The following is a 24360-nucleotide window of genomic DNA, read 5'->3' on the forward strand; positions in this document are numbered from 1 at the left end:
AAATATTGTGGTTACTCACACTGACAAAGCTAACGGCTTAACATGTCTTGCTAACTTGATAGAAGTTGTTAATTAATCCAGTTCCCTGGAGTGTGCAGTCCCTTCCTTCTGTTAGGACTATCCTTTCTTAAAGTTTATATGACTGCTACCAAGACTTGCATCTTTTTCTTTTCTTTTTTTTCTGATTTTTTCTGATCTGTAGACTGATCTGTTTTTTTTTTGTTTTTTTTCTTTTTCTTTTTTACATATGAATGTAAGAACAAGGGCTTCTATTTAGGCTTTCCTGGGATATAAAGGATATATTTTATTAGCATGAAATCCCCATTGATGATGTCATTGGTAGGCAGATGAGGTTGAAATGGCCTGAAGTGCTTCTTGAAAAGACAATTGTCTGTTTTCTTAAGAGTGTGCTCAAAGCTGTTGATGCTGGAAGCTCAGAGAAGACAGATGGTGTTGGAGAAGACGACACCACAACTGCTCATGCTCCAAGAGAGACAGGTAAAAACCTGCATTAAACAATTTCACTACTTTGTTCCCAAAGTTACGAACACAATACATGCGAACAGTGGTGTGAAACTGTTACAGATGGTGTTGGAGAAGACGACACCACAACTGCTCATGCTCCAAGAGAGACAGGTAAAAACCTGCATTAAACAATTTCACTACTTTGTTCCCAAAGTTACGAACACAATACATGCGAACAGTGGTGTGAAACTGTTACACTTAGAAGTCTGGAAATTAAAAAATGAACTTGAATAAAATGACAAAAGTATTCGTATCAAAGTATACTTAATGTACACAAGTAAAATTCTCATTCTGCAGAATGTCCTGTTTCAAATGTGTAAAATGTATACAATATATTTTGAAAATAGCAGATCTAGCTTGTGGATCGGCTATTTTTAAATGGCCAAAATGTATAGGGCTGAAAGTGGTTAATGGATGTTTTGTAATAATAATCACAATGTACAAAGTAACTAGTTGTCAAATAAATGTAGTGGAGTAAAAATACAATATTTGGATCCGAGATGTGGTGGAGTAGAAGTTAAATTATTGAAAATTGTAAATACTAAGTAAATTAAAAATACCCCAAGATTGTACTTAACTCAAACTCTGCCACCAAAATACCCCTTTGTACCCCTTCTCTGCCATGCCCGTAGAACCCGTAAATGTAATAAAAATTAATTAAAAAACATTTTTTTATCGAAGCGAAACTAAAATAGGCCGGAACTAATGCTCCGTGATCGGTTTCTACACGGACACATTATTGGGCGGACCCGTTAGCATTGAGCCCCTAAACCGGAAGCCGATGGTCCGTCGTCTATTTTGGCCCGTTACCTTACTGTTTAAACTCCGCGGCTTACAGACGGAGAACTTATTGATCAATTGTAAAAACCTAAAAGGATTTGAGAAGCTGATGGAAATACGCGAACACACGACGCATAGCAGTGTCCGATCACGCACGATGGGAACTGGATGAGAGCCTACGTTAACAGGTAGGAGAAGCCAGCAGTGAAAGACATAGAGAAATTTACGGGCTTCACGGCCGTAAACTCCGAATGAGAAGTACATGTGCTTAGTTACTTTACACCACTGCATCTGAACATACTGAGTGCCTAATAAAACAACCTGTAATATACAAACCATTTAGAATCAGTCATACACATCCTAATCCTAAAAAAAGCTGCATTAACATGATTACTGTAAATGTTTAACTTGTATATTATTGTAATTACTGTACTGCAGGTTCCATAGATGAAGATGGCAACAAGAACAAGGATGAGGTAAGATAACCGTATGGTGTCACAAGATTATATATTTAAGCAATATTACACGAGAGGGTGGGGTGTAATTATTTGCACGACAGTGATGCGGTCAGGAACGAGCCGCAGGCGAGTTCTGCCGAGCATCACTGGAGTGCAAATAATTCAGATACACCCCACCCTCGAGTGTAATATTGCAAATATACAACTGTTACCAACAAACAAAACACACATTGTAGGGTATTCACACTGTGGGGCAATTCACAATTTAAACAATCGCTAATCTGATTCCTTGAAAATAGAAGAGTTTGACAGACATTAAATAGTCCCTGTTGTTGATTAAAAGTAGCTGCACTGTGAGCTCAGTCACTGAGGCAGCAATCACCACAGCTGAGCTGTCAGTGCAGCCGGCGCAGTGGGAGGAATTCCAATAGGCTCCGCCGTACAACCGTATCGCGTAGCGAAAATACAAGTTATTATAGCCGATCTACAAGTAACAACGCGTCTCGCCGCGACGTGACGAGTTGTTACTTGTAGATCAGCTATTTTTGCTGCACAATACCATTGTATGACAACAACAACAAAACGCGTTACGAAATTGACATAATTTCACTTGAACACGGGGTAGCGTAACAAGTTGTTCTCCGTTCTGAGTGGCTAGTTTGCACTGCAAGCTGCTACTGTCTTTTCCCCTCCAGAGGGCGTAGCTGTGCCATGTATGGGATAATCAGGTGCAGTGGCGGAGTGATAGGTTGTTTCTCAATCGCAGGCTTGGTAACTGGGTCCTTGGGTCCTTGGTAGTTCAGACTTGCAAGTTCGCCTTGGGAGTAAGAACTTCCGAGGACGGGAGGACGCATATGGAGCCAGAACAGTCTCATAATTCACAAATGCGTACCTCCAGTTTTGTAATTTTTGAAATTTTGTGTTTCCACATTTTGAACTCACATGCCCAGATTTGAAACTCACAAGGTCAGATTCTTGTGTATTTTGTATCTGTGATTTGTATCTGTGTTTTGTATTTGTGTTTTGTATCTGTGATTTGTATTTGTGATTTGTATTTGTGTTTTGTATTTGTGATTTGTATCTGTGATTTGTATCTGTGATTTGTATTATTATTTGTTATTTGCATCTCTGATTTTCAAATCCACAAAATACAAATCCACAAAACACAAATCACAGATACAAATCACAGATACAAATCACAAATACAAAACACAAACACAAAACACAGATACAAATCACAGATACAAATTACAAATACAAAACACAAATACAAATCACAAATACAAATCACAGATACAAAACACAAATACAAATCACAAATACAAAACACAGACACAAAACACAGACACAAAACACAGATGCAAATCACAAATACAAAACACAAACACAAAACACAAATACAAATCACAAATACACATCATATAAATCCACAGATCATGCACGTCTGCTGTGAGGATTTTTTTTCCGCCACTAGGGGGAGCTGTTTTGCAGTGGATCTGTTTTACAGTGGATCTGTTTTGCAGTGACTTTATGAGACTCAGTCTGACGGTTGAGTGACAGGCCTCCCAGACCCAGTTGTTGCCATGTCTGCTTATTATAAGCGACTTTATTATTACCATTATTATTATTAATATTAATAGTAATTCTTCATCTCCAGAGGCGAGGGGCCGGCGGCCGACCGAGGGGCCTCTGGAGTCGGGGTCTGACCACCCGGGGACCCCCTGGAGCCCTGGGGACCCCCAGCGGACCCCCTGCTATCTAGTCCCATGTATTTAAAAAATGTTCGGCTCTACAATGGTTTCAATGGGAGGGCTGACATTTTTTTGGGGAAATCCGGGACTTAACCCGCACGGACACCCTCCAGGGGGCCCAGGGACCCCCGCAAAATTATAGCGCCGCCTAGCGGCGGCGCGCCGCCACTGCAGCACACATAAACTTCCATAACTCGGGCTAGGAGCGACCGTTCGAGACGGGACCGGTACCCACACGTCCGGCTCGGGTCCCCGGAGCCGGCCGTGCCACTGCGCCGCCTGGCGGCCGACGCCAAACAGGAAGTGCCTCTATATCTCATGAACCGTTTGTCGTACAGACGCGTGGGTGGCCTCATATTACTTGATTAGGAGTCCTTGACCTTAATTGGTGCAACAGGAAGTGCCCTTCGCCAAACAGGAAGTGCCTCTGTATCTCATGAACCGTTTGTCGTACAGACGCGTGGGTGGCCTCATATTACTTGATTAGGAGTCCTTGACCTTAATTGGTGCAACAGGAAGTGCCCTTCGCCAAACAGGAAGTGCCTCTGTATCTCATGAACCGTTTGTCGTACAGACGCGTGGGTGGCCTCATATTACTTGATTAGGAGTCCTTGACCTTAATTGGTGCAACAGTAATATGAGGCCACCCACGCGTCTGTACGACAAACGGTTCATGAGATATAGAGGCACTTCCTGTTTGGCGAAGGGCACTTCCTGTTGCACCAATTAAGGTCAAGGACTCCTAATCAATTCATATGACGCAACCCACGCGTCTGTACGGCAAACGGTTCATGAGATATAGAGGCACTTCCTGTTTGGCGAAGGGCACTTCCTGTTGCACCAATTAAGGTCAAGGACTCTTAATCAAGTCATATGATGCCACCCACGCGTCTGTACGACAAACGGTTCATGAGATATAGAGGCACTTCCTGTTTGGCGTCGGCCGCCAGGCGGCGCAGTGGCACGGCCGGCTCCGGGGACCCGAGCCGGACGTGTGGGTCCCGGTCCCGTCTCGAACGGTCGCTCCTAGCCCGAGTTATGGAAGTTTATGTGCGCTGCAGTGGCGGCGCGCCGCCGCTAGGCGGCGCTATAATTTTGCGGGGGTCCCTGTGCCCCCTGGAGGGTGTCCGTGCGGGTTAAGTCCCGGATTTCCCCCAAAAAATGTCGGCCCTCCCATTGAAACCATTGTAGAGCCGAACATTTTTTAAATACATGGGACTAGATAGCAGGGGGTCCGCTGGGGGTCCCCAGGGCTCCAGGGGGTCCCCGGGTGGTCAGACCCCGACTCCAGAGGCCCCTCGGTCGGCCGCCGGCCCCTCGCCTCTGGAGATGAAGAATTACTATTAATATTAATAATAATAATGGTAATAATAAAGTCGCTTATAATAAGCAGACATGGCAACAACTGGGTCTGGGAGGCCTGTCACTCAACCGTCAGACTGAGTCTCATAAAGTCACTGCAAAACAGATCCACTGTAAAACAGATCCACTGCAAAACAGCTCCCCCTAGTGGCGGAAAAAAAATCCTCACAGCAGACGTGCATGATCTGTGGATTTATATGATGTGTATTTGTGATTTGTATTTGTGTTTTGTGTTTGTGTTTTGTATTTGTGATTTGTATCTGTGTTTTGTGTCTGTGTTTTGTGTCTGTGTTTTGTATTTGTGATTTGTATTTGTGTTTTGTATCTGTGATTTGTATTTGTGATTTGTATTTGTGTTTTGTATTTGTAATTTGTATCTGATTTGTATCTGTGTTTTGTGTTTGTGTTTTGTATTTGTGATTTGTATCTGTGATTTGTATCTGTGATTTGTGTTTTGTGGATTTGTATTTTGTGGATTTGAATCACAGATAAAAATCAGAGATGCAAATAACAAATAATAATACAAATCACAGATACAAATCACAGATACAAATCACAAATACAAAACACAAATACAAATCACAAATACAAATCACAGATACAAAACACAAATACAAAACACAGATACAAATCACAGATACAAAATACACAAGAATCTGACCTTGTGAGTTTCAAATCTGGGCATGTGAGTTCAAAATGTGGAAACACAAAATTTCAAAAATTACAAAACTGGAGGTACGCATTTGTGAATTATGAGACTGTTCTGGCTCCATAGACGCACGTCGCTGATTCTGGGATTGGAACAGTACTTACTGCAGCGTACTTGGTGACGTCACCACCTCAGCTTGTCCTCTGTGTGGATATGCCCAGAGCAGATCTACAAACTAACAACTCGTCTTAATGCAAAGCATTGTTAGTTTGTAGATCAGGGTTCTTTGTAGTATAAAATAGGCATAGGCACATGCACTTTACAATATAAAAATATTATACAAACACCACTGTTTACAATGTAGCCTACAATATAGGCATTTAGCAGGTGCTCTTAATCCAGAGCTATTCAAATAAGTGAGGACATAAAACCACAACGTAGCCTATTCTCTTTTATATAAATGTTAAAACGTTTTTGTTAATATGCTTATAATGTAGGGTTAGGCCTATCAGCCAGGAAAATAAATACACGACTTGGCATGTATTATGATAGGCGTCTGGCTACTGCCCGATTGTGTAATTTATGAGAGCCTTAGTAGGCTACAGACCCTAATGCATTGCCACCAGAAAAATATAGCAATGCGTCGTTTTCTTTTTTCATGATTTGCGCACCAAACTTTGGAAAGTAGCCTATATGGCATGCCTTGGCTTTATGTTACATAGGCCTACTGTAAACACATCGACACTGTAGCCTGCAGTGCAGGTTATTATCACTGGCCACCCACAGCCACAATTCTAAGGGGATTCTTTTATGAACTCATCTTTGTTTTACATTGATAGCCTTTCCTGTGGCATTATTTATAATGTGTCATTATTTATGACACATTATCAATAATGCCATATGAAAGTCTATCCAGTGTAAAACGAAATGAGACAGTAGCCTATAATGTCAGGCTTACTTTACATTACTTCAGACCATTTATAAAATATTCCATTTAACATTTTGACAAAACAGCAATTTTTACATTGCGGTGCCACTGCCATTTCGTGCCCACCTATGCTGTATGCTATCATTATTCCATTATCACATCCTGCATCCGTTGTCATACCTCTGTTGGAGCCAGGAGGAGGTGAGAAGAGAAGCTTGCTGCCTGCATCTTTGAAGGTCTGGGAGCTCGTTTGGAATAATGTTGATCATTGTAGGTTTAGGGTGGCTATTAGTAATAATGTATTTCCCCCACTGTGTACAAAGTAGGCCTATATAATAGAATATAAAACTAAACAAAATAAACATTCAATATTTAGCAGAGACTAATGGTATTATTTGAAAATATCACTGTGTCTACAATTTAATTCTGCACATCAAAACAAGTTAAAACTTACGTTCACACATAAAGTGGCCTATAAGACAAAATCGCACACAAACCAGGCATAGGAGATGATCTCAAATTTTATTCTCAAAATATAAACAGAATGAAATTGATGGATAGAAAGAAAGAGGAGAGGAATGAAATGCATGAATGATGTACTGTACTGTATATGACATGAAGTAAACAATTGCTGATAACCTCTTTAAAGTTGTACCATGTAACTTTTTTTATAAAACAAATCTTAAAATTGTCCTAACTGTTAAATCGCTAAAGTTTTAGAACACCCACTCTGTTATTTTCAGCTTCTGAAGCCTTCTCTTTATATGTTTTCTATGATCCTGGCCGTGGACCGGATTTCGCACCAAAATGACGTAATCTGCATCATCTGTATACGTTGTGTATACGTTGCCCAATCACATCGCCGATCATGCACACATGGTACACTACCGGCCAATCACAGCGCATCTTGAAGTGGGGTCGCCATATTTGTAGTCGCCCGTGTGTCTCTTTACTCAAAAGGTAATCTCGCCTACCAGGCAGGGTGAAGTAGTCCGTTTCTCCGGAATGCCTGAACGCACAGGAACCAGGGACCCCTCTAAAGATAGCTCTCGGCGTTGTGGAGGCAGACGCGGGGGTGTGAAGGTACGAAAAACGGGCGAAAGACGCGAAACGCGACCGCGGTTTGCTATAGGGCTACTGACCACTAGTTGAGCATCTTACACAGTATAGCTTTAATGTGTAGGCCTATTTATTAACACAATACTGCATAATGTTATTCTATTTACCTGATTATGGATGGAGCCAACTGTCACACACCTTGCAGACGTATTAAGCTAAATAATGAGTTCATGAATCCATTATCAAAACATCTTTGGACTGCTTCAGTCTACTGTACTTGTATGTCACACATGTCACAATGGACCATTCGTATACTGTAGCCTACTTAGCATGCATGACACACAATGGACCATTCATATGCATATTCCATTCCTACATATAGCGCATTGACACACATTGTTGACAGCTTTTGTTAAGAGGTGTGAAAACTATTAATGCAACTTTAGTCCTATAAACAGTGGCCCTACACACTCACACACCCCTAATACTAAATTTGAATAAACACATGCATATTTCTCTGGACGAATTCCTCTTGCTTGGAATTGCTTGGAACAGTGTAGTCCTGATGGCCAGTCATCTGCAGTCAGGTTAGCGGCGGCTGGCGGCGACTCAAGCGTCCACACGTTCGGTGCACCGGTTTGAAGTTAATTTACAACATTCAAGCCTAAAATAAATCATAAAACGACACTCCGTGGCAAAACGAAAAAAATATTCGGACTGTAGGCTACTGCGGTCCGTCTGTGTCAGCCATACTGGTTTGTTTTTTGCTGGCTCTCTTGTGGGCGGTCCTATCCGGGTCGTGTTGCATTCTGGGCCATTTGCTGTGGAAAGTCTACAGAAGTCAGCTCCGATGCATCCTCTGTAAAGTGGGAGGATCAAGTTCACATCCGGGAATTTGGTCTCTACTTGGTCAAATGCAGACTTGAGATTGGAAGGGTACTTGGGCAGCAAGTTATGACGTATCACAAGTTCACGAGGACTCAAGTCTAGACAAGAATCCACATCGATAAACAGCCCTACATTCTTCATGTGATTAGGCCCAGTTCTAGCAGTGCAGTAGTGCTCATTAACTGCACTGGTACGAGAGCTATTTAGATAGAGAGTCGGAACTACATGTTGTATAATTTTTCATATCTGATTATACCTGTATCAATAACGTGTCCCTATACATGTTTGATCATTATTTAATCCCGAATTTTTCCCAGACATAAGAATATTCAAATATTGTGTCATTAGTAACCCTTTGAAATCATATTTTTTTTGATATTTTCCTGAAAAGGTAGGTGAAAAGGTGTGTTTTATGACCGGTCACAATTGTGACCGGTGGGATAATGTGTTGTATCAACCTTTTAAAGAGTATATAGTAAATATAGGGTTAGGGTTAGGGTTAGGGTTAACCTAGAAAGTGAAAATCTTACACCAAAGGCCATAACTACCTACCTACCACCATACTGCATCCTTTAGGGCACAATATCTTGGTCATCTGGCCAGTGATATATATCGGACCAGTTACCCATATATAGAGACCCCTGGTACCCATAGATATTCACAGATATAGGCTTAATATTGATGATGCCATCAATATTGATGACATCATCAATAAAAGGGATTTGGTTCCCCTGGCATCACATGGATCTCCATATCTCCATATATGGGCATAAAAGGGATTTGGTTCCCCTGACATCACAGTGATGTCAGAGCGTGATGTCAGAGTGTGAGAGTCAGCATGATATCAGAGCGGCAAACCCATAGACGGATGGACAGACACGGACATGATGTGCCGTTTCTCATAATAAACTGCGGTTTCAACCATCCACCATCTAACTATCTACATACCATGATAGTGTATCCTTCATTTAAAGACCTACAGTATCTACCACCATACTGGGTCCCTTATCAAACTACCTACCTACCACCATACTGCAGCCCTCATACAACTACTACCTACCTACCACCATTCTTCAGCCCTCATACACCTACCACCATACAGCATCCCTTCATCTAACCACCTACAGTACATACATACCAATCACCATATTGCATCCCTCATCTAACTATACCACACCATACTGCATAGCTCATCTAACTACCCTCTTACCACCATATTGCATCCATCATCTAACTACCTACCTACCTACCTACCACCATAATGAATCCATCATCTAACTACCTACCTACCTACCACCATAATGAATCCCTCATCTACCTACTGTACATACCTACCTACCACCAAACTGCATCCATCATCTAACTACATACCTACTACCTTACAGCATCTATCACCTACCTACCTACCTACCTACCTACCTACCTACCTACCTACCTACCTACCATCTAACTACTTAACTACTTACCTACCACCTTACTGCATCCATCATCTAACTATGTACCTCCATACTGCATCCCTAATGTAACTATCTACCTACCAACCACCACAGCAGTATGGTCTACCTACCTACTACCATCATCCCTCATCTAACTATCTACAGTACCTTCCCACCAACATATTGCATCCCTCATCTACTACCTTCCTACCACCATACTGTGTCCTTCATCTACTAACTACCAACCACCATACCGCATCCATCACTACCTACAGTACTTACCATCCACCCTACTGCATCCCTCATCTTACTACTTACCTACCACCATCTGTGTGGCTGGTTCTACAGACAGGGATCTCCATATATGGGCACAAAAGGGATTGTATGTATGATGTCAGATGTCATAGACGTCATAGGACTTTCACATAACAAATAACTGAGTATAAGCATGTTTGGGGTCTCACATACAGTACAAGGATCTCCATATATGGGTACCAGGGGTCTCCATATATTATGGGTAACTGGTCCAATATATGTACATAACTGGTCAGATGGCCAAGACATGGCGTGACCTCACCCTTCATGGCAAGGCCAATTGTCACCCTTAGGCATTTTACTAGTAAGTCATCGTTCCACTCATCTACTTAAATTCAATGCATAAATTCAGCATGTGCATTCAACAGCCTGGCTTGCCCCTAATAACCTGTTTGCCCCAATAGTCCATGTCTGACACATCACTATCAAAATCACTGAGGACAGCATCTTTCTCACTTTGAGACACTGCAATGTTGCATGCCTTGTCTGGGAGCTAATTTTCATCCAACATACCAGTAAGACTCAATAATTGGGATATAAGCGACCGTCAGGTGGCTCAGGTACTCTATGCACGGCTGTCTCCGCGCCGCCGAGGCGGACGCGTGGGTACCGGCCCCAGCTCTCCCGTTCGCTCCTAGCCTGAGTTACGGCATTTTATGTGCGCTGCCTGCATTTTATGTGCGCTGCAGTGGCGGGGGTCCTCCACTAGGGGGTGCGACCACTTTTGCATCCGTTCCGGAGCACCAGGAGTCGGTGGTCCCCGGGAATTCCCCAGTTAAAGTAAAAGAAAACAGCAGAAAGAGAATAATTTGCTATGTGTATTAGTATGTGTATAGCTACAGTAGTTGCTAATGTATTATCCCACCGGTCACTATTGTTGCCGTCGATATGTTTGTTCGTTTCATGGCCACACTGAACACATTTGAGTAATTGCAAAGGCATACACCAATACTAGACATCTTAAAGAATACATGTAACAAAAATCATGGTCCTATCTTTATGTTAAGATACTTTACTAACATTTTCTTTAGGGGCTTTGATGCTTCCATCCTCTCCTCTGGCTCTTGGTGCAGACAGGAAGTAAACAGCTCTGGTCATGTGACAATTTAAAGTTAACATGTGACACTGCACATATTTGATTGGGACCCTTTAACCTTTTCAATAATTGGAAATGCATGAATGAATCATTCAATAACATTTTATAGCCTCATAAATGAAGAAAATAATTACGGTCACTATTGTGACCGGTGGGATTAAACGGGTTCACATTAAAGATACATTATCTTCAATGAACCATTTTTGTAGGAGGTGGTGGTAGGCCTATACAGAGTTTGTTAGACTCATACATCCACACAGCGAAGTGTCATCAGCGCATCATAGCTGGGGGACTCCGCCCCCTGGGGGAAATAATAACTTGCTAAATTGCTATATAAATTATGTTTTAATTCATGGCAATGTGTTACATTTATTCCTTTGTTGCCAATGCACAAAAAACAACAACGATGCTTTAAAAAACAAGGGCCTAACCAAATAATGAAGAATAGGCTACCTCTCTCTTTTGTTTCTTTTTTTAAATTAACATCTTTTGAGACATTATTTATTTTTAAGAATGTACTACCTCACTTCTTCTAAGATAAGTGTAAAACTAAAGAGATGTTATACATGTTATTTTTGCGACCGTCAGGGAGCAGTTTACTATGAAAACCTCCACCGGCCGTCCGTCCGTCCGTCGGTCGGTCACACGTCACACGTCACACCTTTGCCCTGCTCATATCTCCGCATCAGTATATAGGGCTTGTTTGTTTATTGTATGACATCACGCCACATCATCAGCTGTGGACTCTGTGATGTCATCGTATCGCATCAGTATATAGGGCTTGTTTGTTTATTGTATGACATCACGCCACATCATCAGCTGTGGACTCTGTGATGTCATCGTATCTCCATATATGGCCATCTCCGTATATGGAGATATAAGTCGTCCATGCCCAAGTATGGGCTGGTGAGGTCAGACTTTGTGTGATGCGTAGGTTATCTCCATATATGGAGATTCAACATTCCAGGCAATGCTCTCTTCCCTGGTGAGAATTGCCCCTTTATATAGGGCTTGTTTGTGTATTGTATGACATCACGCCACATCATCAGCTGTGGACTCTGTGATGTCAACGTATCTCCATATATGGCCATCTCCGTATATGGAGATATAAGTCGTCCATGCCCAAGTATGGGCTGGTGAGGTCAGACTTTGTGTGATGCGTAGGTTATCTCCATATATGGAGATTCAACATTCCAGGTGTAACTATGGCTACCCGTATGACGTGAGAGGTGGAGGTTGTGATATTTGTGGAGATAAGCGACCAACGGTCGCTTATCTCCCGATTAGGGAGTCTTACTGGTGTTAACAATCTGAATATTTATACAGAACATATGTCAAGAACTATTAGAGCATTAATGTTACTGAATATTTTGTTTAGGAGAAATGCTTTAGATAAATAAAGATTTGCGAGTACTTTTGGGTATGTTTCACTATTTTCAGTATCTCCAAGATGCCTGGTAAAGTGTCCTTTTTGGGGGGAATTCAGAATATGCACGAGTTAGAAGTGTGTAAAGGCACCCGACCGACCCGAAAAACCCTTAAAAATTGTGTGGGCGAAGCAGTGTCCTCTTTCTGGGGATTCAGAATATGGTCACCCTATAAATAATAATAATTCTTGACAGTTCGTTCATGTAACTGATTGTACGTGGAAAGATGTATGTATGTATGTATGTATGTATGTATGTATGTATGTATGTATGTGTTTGTTTGTTTGTTTGTTTATGTATTTATGTGTTTATTTGACAGGGGACAATACAAAAATCAATGAATCAAGTTGTACATGAAACCGTTGCATTGTGTATAGGGTTTGTAGCCATGGCTTCCAAAATAACTATCGATCTTTAACTCTAGTAAGATTGTTGTGTATTAAAAAAGAGGGAAAAAAGAAAGAAAAAAAGTATAATGGCTGACAATCTGACAAAGATACAAGTTGCTTGTACTGTAGATCATAATATGATCTATATTATAGATGTGACATTTATCAATTTATATCTTATATCTTTTATATCTTAGAGTCAACCCAAAGCTGTTGATGCTGGAAGCTCAGAGATCGGAGAAGATGACAACAAGTCTTCAGATACCAGCAGCACTGTTCCTGATCCGGATGAGACAGGTAAAACTTCATTCAATAATTGAGTACTTGAGGATGTTCTAAAGGTTATTATCAATCAAAAGAACTGAACAGACTGAGTGCACAATACTTTATCCTGTAATATCTGAATTTAGAATGTTTTAAATTGACTTTCAGTAATATATGGGTTATCATGAAATGCATTTAAATAAAGTAGCATTGAGATGCTTACTGTAAAATGTATATTTAATGATGCTATTTTTGTAGGTTCCATAGATGAAGATAGAAACAAGAACAAGGATGAGGTAAGATGACTATTTTGGTGTTCTTTAGGGGTATTTTGTGCAGCATATCTGATGTTATTGGTAGACTATTACCAGTTTTCCATTTTTGTTCATTTTAAAGGTTGTCAAAGAAGAGAAATCTGTGAAGAATTCTCAAGAAATCAGCCCAGAGGAGCAAAGTCAAACAGAATTTGATAAACTGCTTTTCAGATTGAACCTCAAAGACAACTATATAAAAAAGTTGTCAACTGCTGACTTTCTGAAAATAAGTCCTTCCATTAAGAAGGCTCATGAGATAACTGAGAGAGATGTAGCTCATGCATTCCTTCAGAAGTTGTTGATGCTAGACCATAGAGCCAGGTACATTCCTGTAACAAACAATTCAAAAGGCACTCAAGATTCTGACAAGGTTTCCACGGAAGACAGTTTTTTTGATATAGTTGCCAGGACCAATGCAATCACTGATCAGAGCATGAGGCAGAGCCATGTCCATCCAATGGATGTTCAGATGGCTGTGTTTCACTGCTCAGATAGCTTTCTCAGGCAGAACATGATTACCAAACTAGCACAGTGTCAATATGCCTTACCTTTACTTGTGCCTGATCCGTCCACAATGGATATCCAGTGTCCTTTGTGGACATTTAGGCAAATAAGAAAAACATGGAGGGTAACTGATAGTTCAGGTGCCATCACAAGTAAGAATTTGCCTATTTGTCAGGCTGAGACACATATGGTGTCATTCTTACGATTTGGCTCGGTGTCATCATCTAAATCTCAGCTGATGAATACCTTAGTCAACAGCGGTCACAACACGTTCTTTCATAAGAATTGTCCAGGTGCCACCAAATCTCACTGCCTGATAGATGGTATGGCAGAGATTGCCTGGTACTGTCCTGCTGGAAAACCAAATGATACTTTTTCAGACTGTGTTGCCTTCTGTAATCTTCATGGAGATGCTCTATCACTTGCAAAACAGCGTGACATACTGATTGATAAGGCTTCAGTCAACGTTGTCCTTTTACCTACTCTAAGAAGAGATGATAAAATGGTGACAGACCTTGTTAAGGGTCCAAAACCTCTCATTTGTCTCCTTGCTGATAATGACTATGTTGCCAAAGAGATCACACCAGGAAAGTTTATAATAGGTGTGAAGGATAGAAATGAGTCAAATGTGGCTGAAGAAATGACAAGAGTAATTGGAAACATTTTGTCAAAAACAAAACTATCCTTCAAACTTGAAAGCATGGTAAAAGTTCCTGGAATCAAAACAGATGAAGATGACCCTGCATGCCAGAAAGGGAAATCTGCTGCTCAGCAGATATTGGATTTACTCAAAGGAGAACAGCTTTCAGAGATCAAATGCAAATTTCTACCATGTCATGGCCAATTGTGGCATCAGTGGTGCAAAACAAACAAAGACCTCTTCCGCCTCAAAGGAGACAGTTTAGAGAAGGACAAAAGTGATAAAGAGAATAAACTGAAGCGGATGAGACAGGAACAATGTGCCAAACCACCCAGTAAGCTTATGCAGATGTTTGTTGAAAACCTACAGTCTCTGGATAAGAATGAAAAACTCTACTTCCTAAAATGGATTGTATTCCGTCTCGATGACAGCTTCACAGATACACTAACTGAACTCAACCACACATATGATGCAAAGTGGTCTGAGGTCTTGGCTTTGAAAAAGAAGAAAGAGCAGAACACATCACAACTGCTGATGGAGAAGAAAAAGGAGTTGGAGGACATTTCAGATAAACTACAGTCAGCAACTGTTGGACTTGAGCACATCTTGAGAGAACTAGGACAAATCTATGAAGCCAATGAATGTATTGGTAATAGAGGAAAGTGGTCTCAATACCCTAAGCTGGCTGCAGAGCTTATGATAGCAGGACAGCCAATGGAACTGATGGATGGAGATGCAGCTCATGTGCCTTTAACATGGATCACTAGTGTTCTAGATGAGGTCATCAAGGAACTCGGAGACAAGAGAGTTTTTGTTTTGTCAGTTTTAGGCATCCAGAGCAGTGGGAAATCTACCATGCTGAATGCAATGTTTGGATTGCAGTTTGCAGTGAGTGCTGGCAGGTGCACTAGAGGGGCCTTCATGCAGCTAGTGAAAGTGTCAGAGGAGATCCAAAAAGACCTAAAGTTTGACTATGTCTTGGTTGTGGACACTGAAGGACTGCGTGCACCTGAGCTGGCAGGGCAGAACACTCATCACCATGACAATGAATTGGCAACATTTGTCATTGGTCTGGGAAACATGACTTTGATCAACAACTTTGGAGAGAATCCATCTGAGATGCAAGATGTTCTTCATATTGCTGTTCAGGCCATCATGAGAATGAAGAAGGTTAAACTGTCTCCAAGTTGTGTGTTTGTTCACCAGAATGTTGCAACTATTGAAGCTGGTGAAAAAAACAAGGAAGGAAAGAGACGCCTACAAGAAAATCTTGATGATATGACCAAGCTAGCTGCCAAAGAGGAAGAGTTTGATGCAGAGTTCTTCAGTGATATCATTGCATTTGATGTAGAAAAAGATGTGAAATACTTTACCCAACTGTGGGAAGGCAGTCCACCCATGGCTCCTCCAAACCCAGGTTATAGTGAGAACATCCAAGAGCTGAAGAACATGATCCTCTCAAAAGCAAAAGAGTCTAATGGAATGACACTTTCAAAATTCAGCAGCACCATTAAAGACCTTTGGGCTGCCCTGCTGAATGAAAACTTTATCTTCAGTTTCAAAAACACAAAGGAAATTTCATTGTACAGAAAACTTGAAGAAGAGTATGCAAAATGGACCTGGGCTTTAAGGAAAGAAATGTTGACAATTGAAAACCAACTTCACAACAGAATTGAAAATGGAGGACTTGACGAGATTCATGAGATTGATTTTATCAAAGAAATTAATAAGACTTGGGAAGAAGTGGAAAAGGCTGTGAACAAATATTTTGACGAAGATAAAGATGAAGTACTGGTTCAATGGAAAACACGATTTGAAATCAAAATTAAGGATTTCCGTGATGAACAAATTAGAGGAGCCAAACAAAAGCTACAGGAAATGATTCAGCAGAGGAATGCTCGAAAGAATATGGATGATAAGAAAACAGTTCATGAGAATAAGCTTCTACAGAAGAGCAAAGAGTTTGCCAGCATGCAAAAAGACAAGGCAAGGGATGAAAATGAACTTAAAAAGGAATTCAATTCTCTTTGGAAAGGTTTGGTTACTGAGCTCACTGCAGGTGTTCCTCGCATAAAAGAGATCAACATTCAAAAGGATGTGGATTCTATCCTTTTGGATATGGGATATGAGTTGACGCTTCTAACAGACCGCAAAAAACACAGTCGTTACCAAGATATGACAAAGAGAGGGAATTATTCTGATTGCATAGCCAGTAAGCTTGACAATGCGAGCACAGATGTTTTCACAAAGGCTTGGAAAATGATTGCTTCGTGGTTTAGTTCAACAACAGAATGTACATATAATGATCGTATAAGAGCCCTCATTGCCAAAGTTGAGACAGAAACCAATGTCTTAATTAAGAAGAAACCTGTTAGCACAGAAGGCTACCATGATGGTCACATGCATGAAGTAGCAGCAAACGTGAAAGAACTAGTGAAAGATTTTGAATCCATCATCGCCCTCAAGAAGGAGTTTAAACTTGATCTATTGCTTAATGCCTGTACAATTGCAGAGGCAAGTTTTCAAAATGCTCACAATGAATTCCAGAAGTCCAATGATGCTCGTGCATATTTGGAAGACCAGAAGGGACAGTACTATAAAGCATTCAAAAGCTTTTGTGAAGGTAACTCCTCTGCCGTTGTCCTTGGTGAACTACTTTGCAGCAAACTGAAGGAGTCTGCAATTCTGCCTGTCATTGACAAGACTGCCCTCGACTTGGCTGGTGTGATGAAATGTAGTCACCCTCCCTTCAGTGGGAATAGGGTTAACTTGGAGAAACATTGTTTACAATCACTGGCAGAACAAGAGGACTTTGACGATTACATGAACTATATCAGACATCCAAGGGAACAACTAGAGGAATTTATTGAAAACTCTGTTAAGAAATACATATCCACCAATGAGAACAAGGTACTCAGTATCATGAAGAAAAATGAAGACGATATAGTCAGGCTTCTGAAACAAGCAGTGCATGACGCAACAGAAAACGTCAAAACAAAGAGTGGAGACACCAGCATGTGGTTGAAGGAGTTCTCATATCAGTTAAAAGATGACATACGTGTTGTCACCAACTGCTATGATCATGTTAAAGACATAGACGACTTTGACTTTCTTAAAGAGGAGATTGAGAAACACCTTAAATCCATGAAGGCTGATTTGAAGAGCTTCTTAAACATTGTCCGGTTGAATACTAATAAGATTCTTATCGACCAACTGTGCAACTGTTGCTGGGTACAGTGTCCTTTCTGTAAAGCAGTTTGTAACAACACCCTTGAGGATCACAGTCCAGACGATCACAGTGTCCCTTTTCATCGCCCAAAAGCCATTAATGGAGGCTTCTATAAAGGTACAAAAATACTTGTCACAGATTTCTGCACAACACTGGTTGCAAGTGATAAGCATTTCTACCCTAGAGATGATTCAGAAGAAAACATTCCATTCAAAGAGTATCGAAGGGTGTATGTTGACTGGAAGATTACCCCTGATGAATCAAAACTGACATACTGGAAATGGTTTGTATGTCACTTTCAAAAGCAACTGGAGGATCATTACGGCAAAACATTTCAGGGCAGTGGAGAAATTCCTAAAGCATGGAAAGCGCATACAAAAGATGATGCTATCAAAAGCTTGGAGAATATGTAGTCTGTGAACGACTCACAAACAACCACAACATGCTATACCAAATACCAAAACAAATTAGCTTTTGTTGCAAACTTTTCAAAAATCGCAACTAAGATTTCCAAATATTACTGTCCTTTCAATGTCTTTTTTTCTTGCTTTTTAGTTCAACAAAAGAACGTAATTATAACCATCTGATAAGAGCCCATGTTATATTTATTAAGCGTGTACATGACTTACACACCCTAGATACCCAAGATAGGATAACCACTCAGTCCTCCACGTTATTTGCCTCGTTAAAATCAATTAGTTTGCGCCAGATTCCCTCAAAGTATTCTGGCTTTTCTTTAAGATTATACATTATTTGTTCACTAGGAATACAGGAGTTTAGTTCCCTGAACCACAAAGAAGTTTGTGGTGGGTTCTCATCCATTTAAGAGCAATACATTTATTGGTTGTTTCCAGTGCTATTTTTACAAGTCTTAATATGTGGTTCGTACATCCTGGCATCAATGACGTGTCTCCTAAGAGAGTGAGCCTATAGGATCATATGGAATGGTTATTCTTATTATCCTGGACAGTGCTCCCAGAACCTCCTTCCAATACCCAGACAATTTCGAGCATGACCAGAACATGTGGACCAAAGAGCCAATCTCCACTCTACACCTTGGACAGTTTTGAGATCTAGTGCAATCAATCCTATGCATTCATTCTCCCAACTCATTGCCAAAGTTGTGATACAAACCAATGTCTTTTGAATCCCTCATCGCCCTCAAGAAAGCCTTGATCCATTGCTTAATGCCTGTACAATTGCAAAGGCATGTTTTCAAAATGCACACAATGAATTCCAGAAGAACAATGATGCACGTGCATATTTGGAAAATCAGAAGGCACTACTATAAAGCATTCAAAACCTTCTGTGAAGGTTACTCCTCCGCCGCTGTGCTTGGTGAACTACTTTGTAGCAAACTGAAGGAGTCTGCAATTCAGCCTGATAAGACTGCCCTCGACTTGGCTGAAGAGATGACTTGTAGTCACCCTCCCTTCAGTGGCAATCGGGTGAACTTGGAGAAACATGTTTTATAATCACTGGCTGAGTAAGAGGACTTTGACAGTTATGTGACCTATATCAGACATCCAAGGAAACAAGTAGAGCGTTACATATCCACCAATCAGAACGAGGTACTCTCTATCTTTAAGAAAAATGTGGAGTATATTTCCCATCTTCTGAATCAAGCAGTGCATGACACAACAGAACAATTCAAAATACAGAGTGGAGACACCAGCACGTTGTTGAGGCAGTTCTCTGATCATTTAAAAGATGACCTACATCAGGCATTGACACTAAGGCTCGCCCACCTGCCCCGGCAGGTAAATAAACCTTTCGGCAGGTGAAATTTGCTTTCAGGTTGCGGACCGGATATGTGAAACAATGCACTGACACTGTAGAATAAACCGATTCTTCTATCTATCTACAATCGTATCTAGAGTATATAACATGTTCTGTTTAGTTAGCTTTGTGTCATATTTCATGATCAAAGACATTGAACTGAAAAATGTGTAACATCTACATGTGAGAAGATTTCATATCAAAATTGAGAATCTATTTGACATACAGTACATATTGTGAATGAAAGACATTGTAACAATTGAACAATTTATCAGCATTTGATGTCATTTACATGGAATAATCTTCAAATAAACATTGTGTGTTCAGTTATGTATGGATTATTCATTAGTCTGTCTGTCTGTCTGTCTGTCTGTCTGTCTGTCTGTCTGTCTGTCTGTCTGTCTGTCTGTCTGTAATGTTTTGAATGTTTATTTCATTAACACCCAGTGGAGTCTACCGTATAGATGTTCTAGTTATATTGTATTAACATACTCTATCTTATAGATGTACTGTACTGTCTAGTCACATTGTAATAACATACAGATTTACAAGTTATATTGTGTTAACTTGCTCTACCACACAGGTGGATCTATCGTTTTAGCATACTCTAACACAGGGGTTTTCAAAGTGGGTGACGGGGCAGCCGCAAGATCATTTGATAATATTTGGAATTTATTTGGACACTTATAAGTACACAAAATATTTAGTATAATTTTAAACTTGACACTGTCGGGCAGAAACCTTGTGTCTCCAAATTTCAAATGTGTAGGTCATTTGGTAAAGCAAGGTCCTGCTTCATCATACAAGACTGTTGCACAAAAGTGAAAACAGCCGATCTACGAGCACACAACGCCTCGCGATGTGCTTGTAGATCTGCTGTTTTCACTAGTTTAGTACATTTTATAGATGATAACTATTTTGGACATACAAGGTTTCCACCCGACAACGACGATATGCTATAAATATAAGGTGCTGGGGGGAGTGAAGATTATAATGTAGGGGTGCCTCGGATTAAACAAATATTCATGGGGTGCCCTGAGACAAAAAAGTTTGGGAACCCCTGCTCTAACATACGCTGCCATACTAGTTATATTTTACTAACATGCTTTAGTACTCAGATGCACTAGTTAGATTGTATTAACCTACTCATACCTTACAGAATGATTCAAATAAAGTTGTATTCATACAAATGTTTGCAGCTTTAATGGTCAGTTGACAATACTGAACCTTTCACATTCTAGTGCATCTTTAGTAGTACATACACATATTTGACAAGCTTTATTATAGAATCATTAAAAAGGGTATGAAAAACGTTTAAATGATCATTACTGTTGGAATTACACAGTAATGAGGCTTTTCAGTTATATAACATATTGTTGTTGCCGTTTGTTTTGCATTTATCATTTAAAAAATGATTTGAACTGGTTTACAACTGCGAGGCGTTGTGTGCTTGTAGATCGGCTGTTTTCACGACTTTTGTGCGACGGCCTTGTATGATGAAGCAGGGCTTTGCTAAAACAAATCTACAAAATTGAAACAAGGTTTCTGCCCGACAGTGACAATATAGTAACATCTATAGTTGTGTTTAACTCTGATGTAACTGATGATGCCTGATGACACATGGTTGTTCCTCTGCAACAGTATGCTCTGCTTTAACAATGTGTACTTAGTTACAGGGGTCTGTACTTGGCCCCCTCTTTTTTTCTCCTCTCTACACCATACCTCTTTTCCAAAAATAGTGGACCTACAGTACATGCTCAGAAAGCTTTGTGTTGTGACATTTTGTGAGCTTCTAGATTGTCTATTTTCACTGAATGTCCTCCTATTAAAACATGCTAGGGACAATAGGGTTTCTTCTAGGGTTTCATCTTCATTTTAATGAAGCAGAAAGACAAAAGTAACTTGTCACTTTTATGACCATATATGGAGATCCCTGATGTCATCAATATTAAGCCCATATCTTGGAAAGTCCATTTATGGACATAATTATTGTATCACTCTCATGTTGTCTATGACGTCAGACATCATGTCAGTCATCTCCACATTTGGTAATTAGTTATTTTTATTTTATTTTTTTCATTTTCCCATTCAAGTCAATGGAGAAAAATAATTCACAAATACATTAATATATAAATTAAACTATGTAACGTTTCTCTTAGCAGAATGCAAGCAGACGTGTCCCGATGAAGCCGGTCAATTTGACATATGGCCCAAGTGCATGGCACCAAAACTGTGGGAGGAGTAGATTGGCAAAATAAAGTTTATCCTGAAATAAAGTCGGAGAAGTACTAAAGTCTGGTTACCATATAGGGCAATCACAGTAATTAATGATAGAATGATACAGTATCACCTCTTTTCTTGGGGCAAAACTCCAGCTTGAATCCATCACCTACTTACTTACGCCTCAATTATACTTCATACTTGTAATGTGCATTGAGAAGAACAGATCTGTAAGCTCCCAACGAGTCGCACTGTGTAGATCTGCTATTTTCAGGCTCCATCATCATCGTCATGGAAACGATCAAGGATCATCTGCATCCCAGCTGAGGTCAATCCACAACCTGGAGGAAGATTTATGAGGTGTATTTTCTATTTTTGAAGCTTTGAAAGCCGCTTCCAAGGAGTGGCTTTGTCTGTCCCGTACATGTTTTTTTTTAGGATTCCCATAGATTCTCAAGGAGTGGCTTTGTCTGTCCCGTACATGTCCCATACATGTCCCGTACATGTCCCATACATGACCAATCAAGCTTGACTTGATTGGTCAAGCTTCACATGACAATTTGGCCCTCCAGACAAAATCATTCATTCATTCAGAATTCATATTCATAAAAATATAGAACTAAAGCACATAGAAAGTATAGATCTAGAACACAGAATGTATAGATCTAGAACACAGATTTCATAGCTCTAGAACGCATAGAATCAAAATTCACCGATTCACTTCGAACCAAGGTTTGATTTTTAAGAACAATATGGGGTCCAACTTACTATAATGTAAATTCAGTTTGTACCGGTACACTCATTTTACATTCCTCAAACCCACTGATGAAATGCTATACTGTATCACTGTCTGGTGGAAGCTTTTCAGGAAATGTCATTTTATGTAATTTTTTTTTGTGTTTTATGTAATTTTATTACAATACTTGATTTTGGTTAAATATTTAGACGGCACAAACACACAGTTCACAACACATCATAATGTGAGGCCTTGTGAACTGATCAAAATAATTTATCTTTTAAATATGGAGATACAAACTGTCTACCCGACAGCAATGATAAAACTCGACAAATTAATTCTTAGTCAAATTATTAGGATTTTCTTTCCTCCCCAATTTATAGTAGTAGTTATGGCAATAGACACAGTGTGTATTGTCTCTGCTGTTGTATCTGACTCACTTGCCAGTGAGGAGACCTCATCTTCCACAGTGAAGGGCAGCCACTTTACCATCTGTGCCACCTGAGAGCCCTAAAAGTGATTCTCTTTTTAATAAACTTTGGAATATAACATGACTGTTTTCTTGTGTGATATGTCTGGGGAGCAGATTTCTTTCATGCACAGCTCTCGTTCAAGAGTACTAATTCTTCTGGGTGAACATGTTTTTCAAAAAATGTCTCAGCTGAGAGAGATGAGGCAGGGACCCCCTCTACATACAGTATTTTGTATATCATTGTGTTGCATAGTGAACCCTTTTGACCGGATTCCCAAGGACGCTAAATATCTTTCCCTTTGTATATTTCTGACTTAATGTCATTTGCTAAAATGAAAAACATTTGAAACTATATACCCTTCCCAAAAATAGCAGATCTGCACGTTCCCTTGAACAACTACTTTTGCTACTTCCAGTGAATGTTCTTCTCATCATAGGGATGCTAGGGTTCAAGTGGTTAAATTTATACAAATAAATAAAGTCCTGGGTTACACCACAGTGTAGGTCATTGGACATTCAGCATATTGCCTGCACCAGCAATCCCAAACACCACCATATATTAGACCCATATTAGATTTCTTTTTTCTTTTTTTTCCTTTCTTTTAATAAGAGATCCCCTTTCTGAACATTTTCACCTTTTTGGTTGTCCTACGCACCTGTCACCAACCTTTGAGATGTGCAATCAGCCTTGCTCTAAAAGTTAACACTGCATCTCCATGTAGAAATCACTTCCAGGAACCAGTGCATGAACGAGTGATGTCAGGACTACTATACTGTGTGGACCTTTTGCAATTACAGTGTAAACAAGTTGTACAAGAATCATATATTTATATCAGACATGGCATTTATTTTGAATGTTAACCTGTTGCTCCATAGTCATGTAATCATTGACAACAGTGGGATAGCAGCAATTCCAAATAATGTATGGGCGTGGTTATGGTGGGCGTCCAAGACTACAGACCCCGATTTCACCGGAGGACGTTATCATTACATCATCATGTCATTTGGCTTGCAGGGAAAGTGATTACATAATGGTTTGTATAAAGAGCATCCTTGAATATATGAAATATTCATTTCAGAGAACATTATTGTTTTTTAAGCTGTGTTGATTTGTGTGTTTATAAAGATCACTATTTCAT

The 24360-nt window shown here is 40.1% G+C and overlaps 1 protein-coding gene across 1 annotated transcript; it reads left to right on the forward strand.

The window, feature by feature from the left end:
- Nucleotides 1-423: 423 nt before the first annotated feature.
- Nucleotides 424-18427, forward strand: LOC308283159 (interferon-induced very large GTPase 1-like; the record flags this gene model as incomplete). Its single annotated transcript, XM_080723541.1, has 5 exons — nucleotides 424-498; nucleotides 586-636; nucleotides 13261-13360; nucleotides 13586-13623; nucleotides 13724-18427. 5 exons carry the CDS (start codon nucleotides 424-426, stop codon nucleotides 18425-18427), a joined length of 4968 nt encoding a protein of 1655 aa, XP_080579667.1.
- Between the last annotated feature and the right edge of the window lie 5933 nt (nucleotides 18428-24360).

The sequence above is a fragment of the Nannobrachium achirus genome, assembly GCF_963921795.1.
Source record: "Nannobrachium achirus genome assembly, chromosome: 4".
Lineage (NCBI taxonomy): Eukaryota > Metazoa > Chordata > Actinopteri > Myctophiformes > Myctophidae > Nannobrachium > Nannobrachium achirus.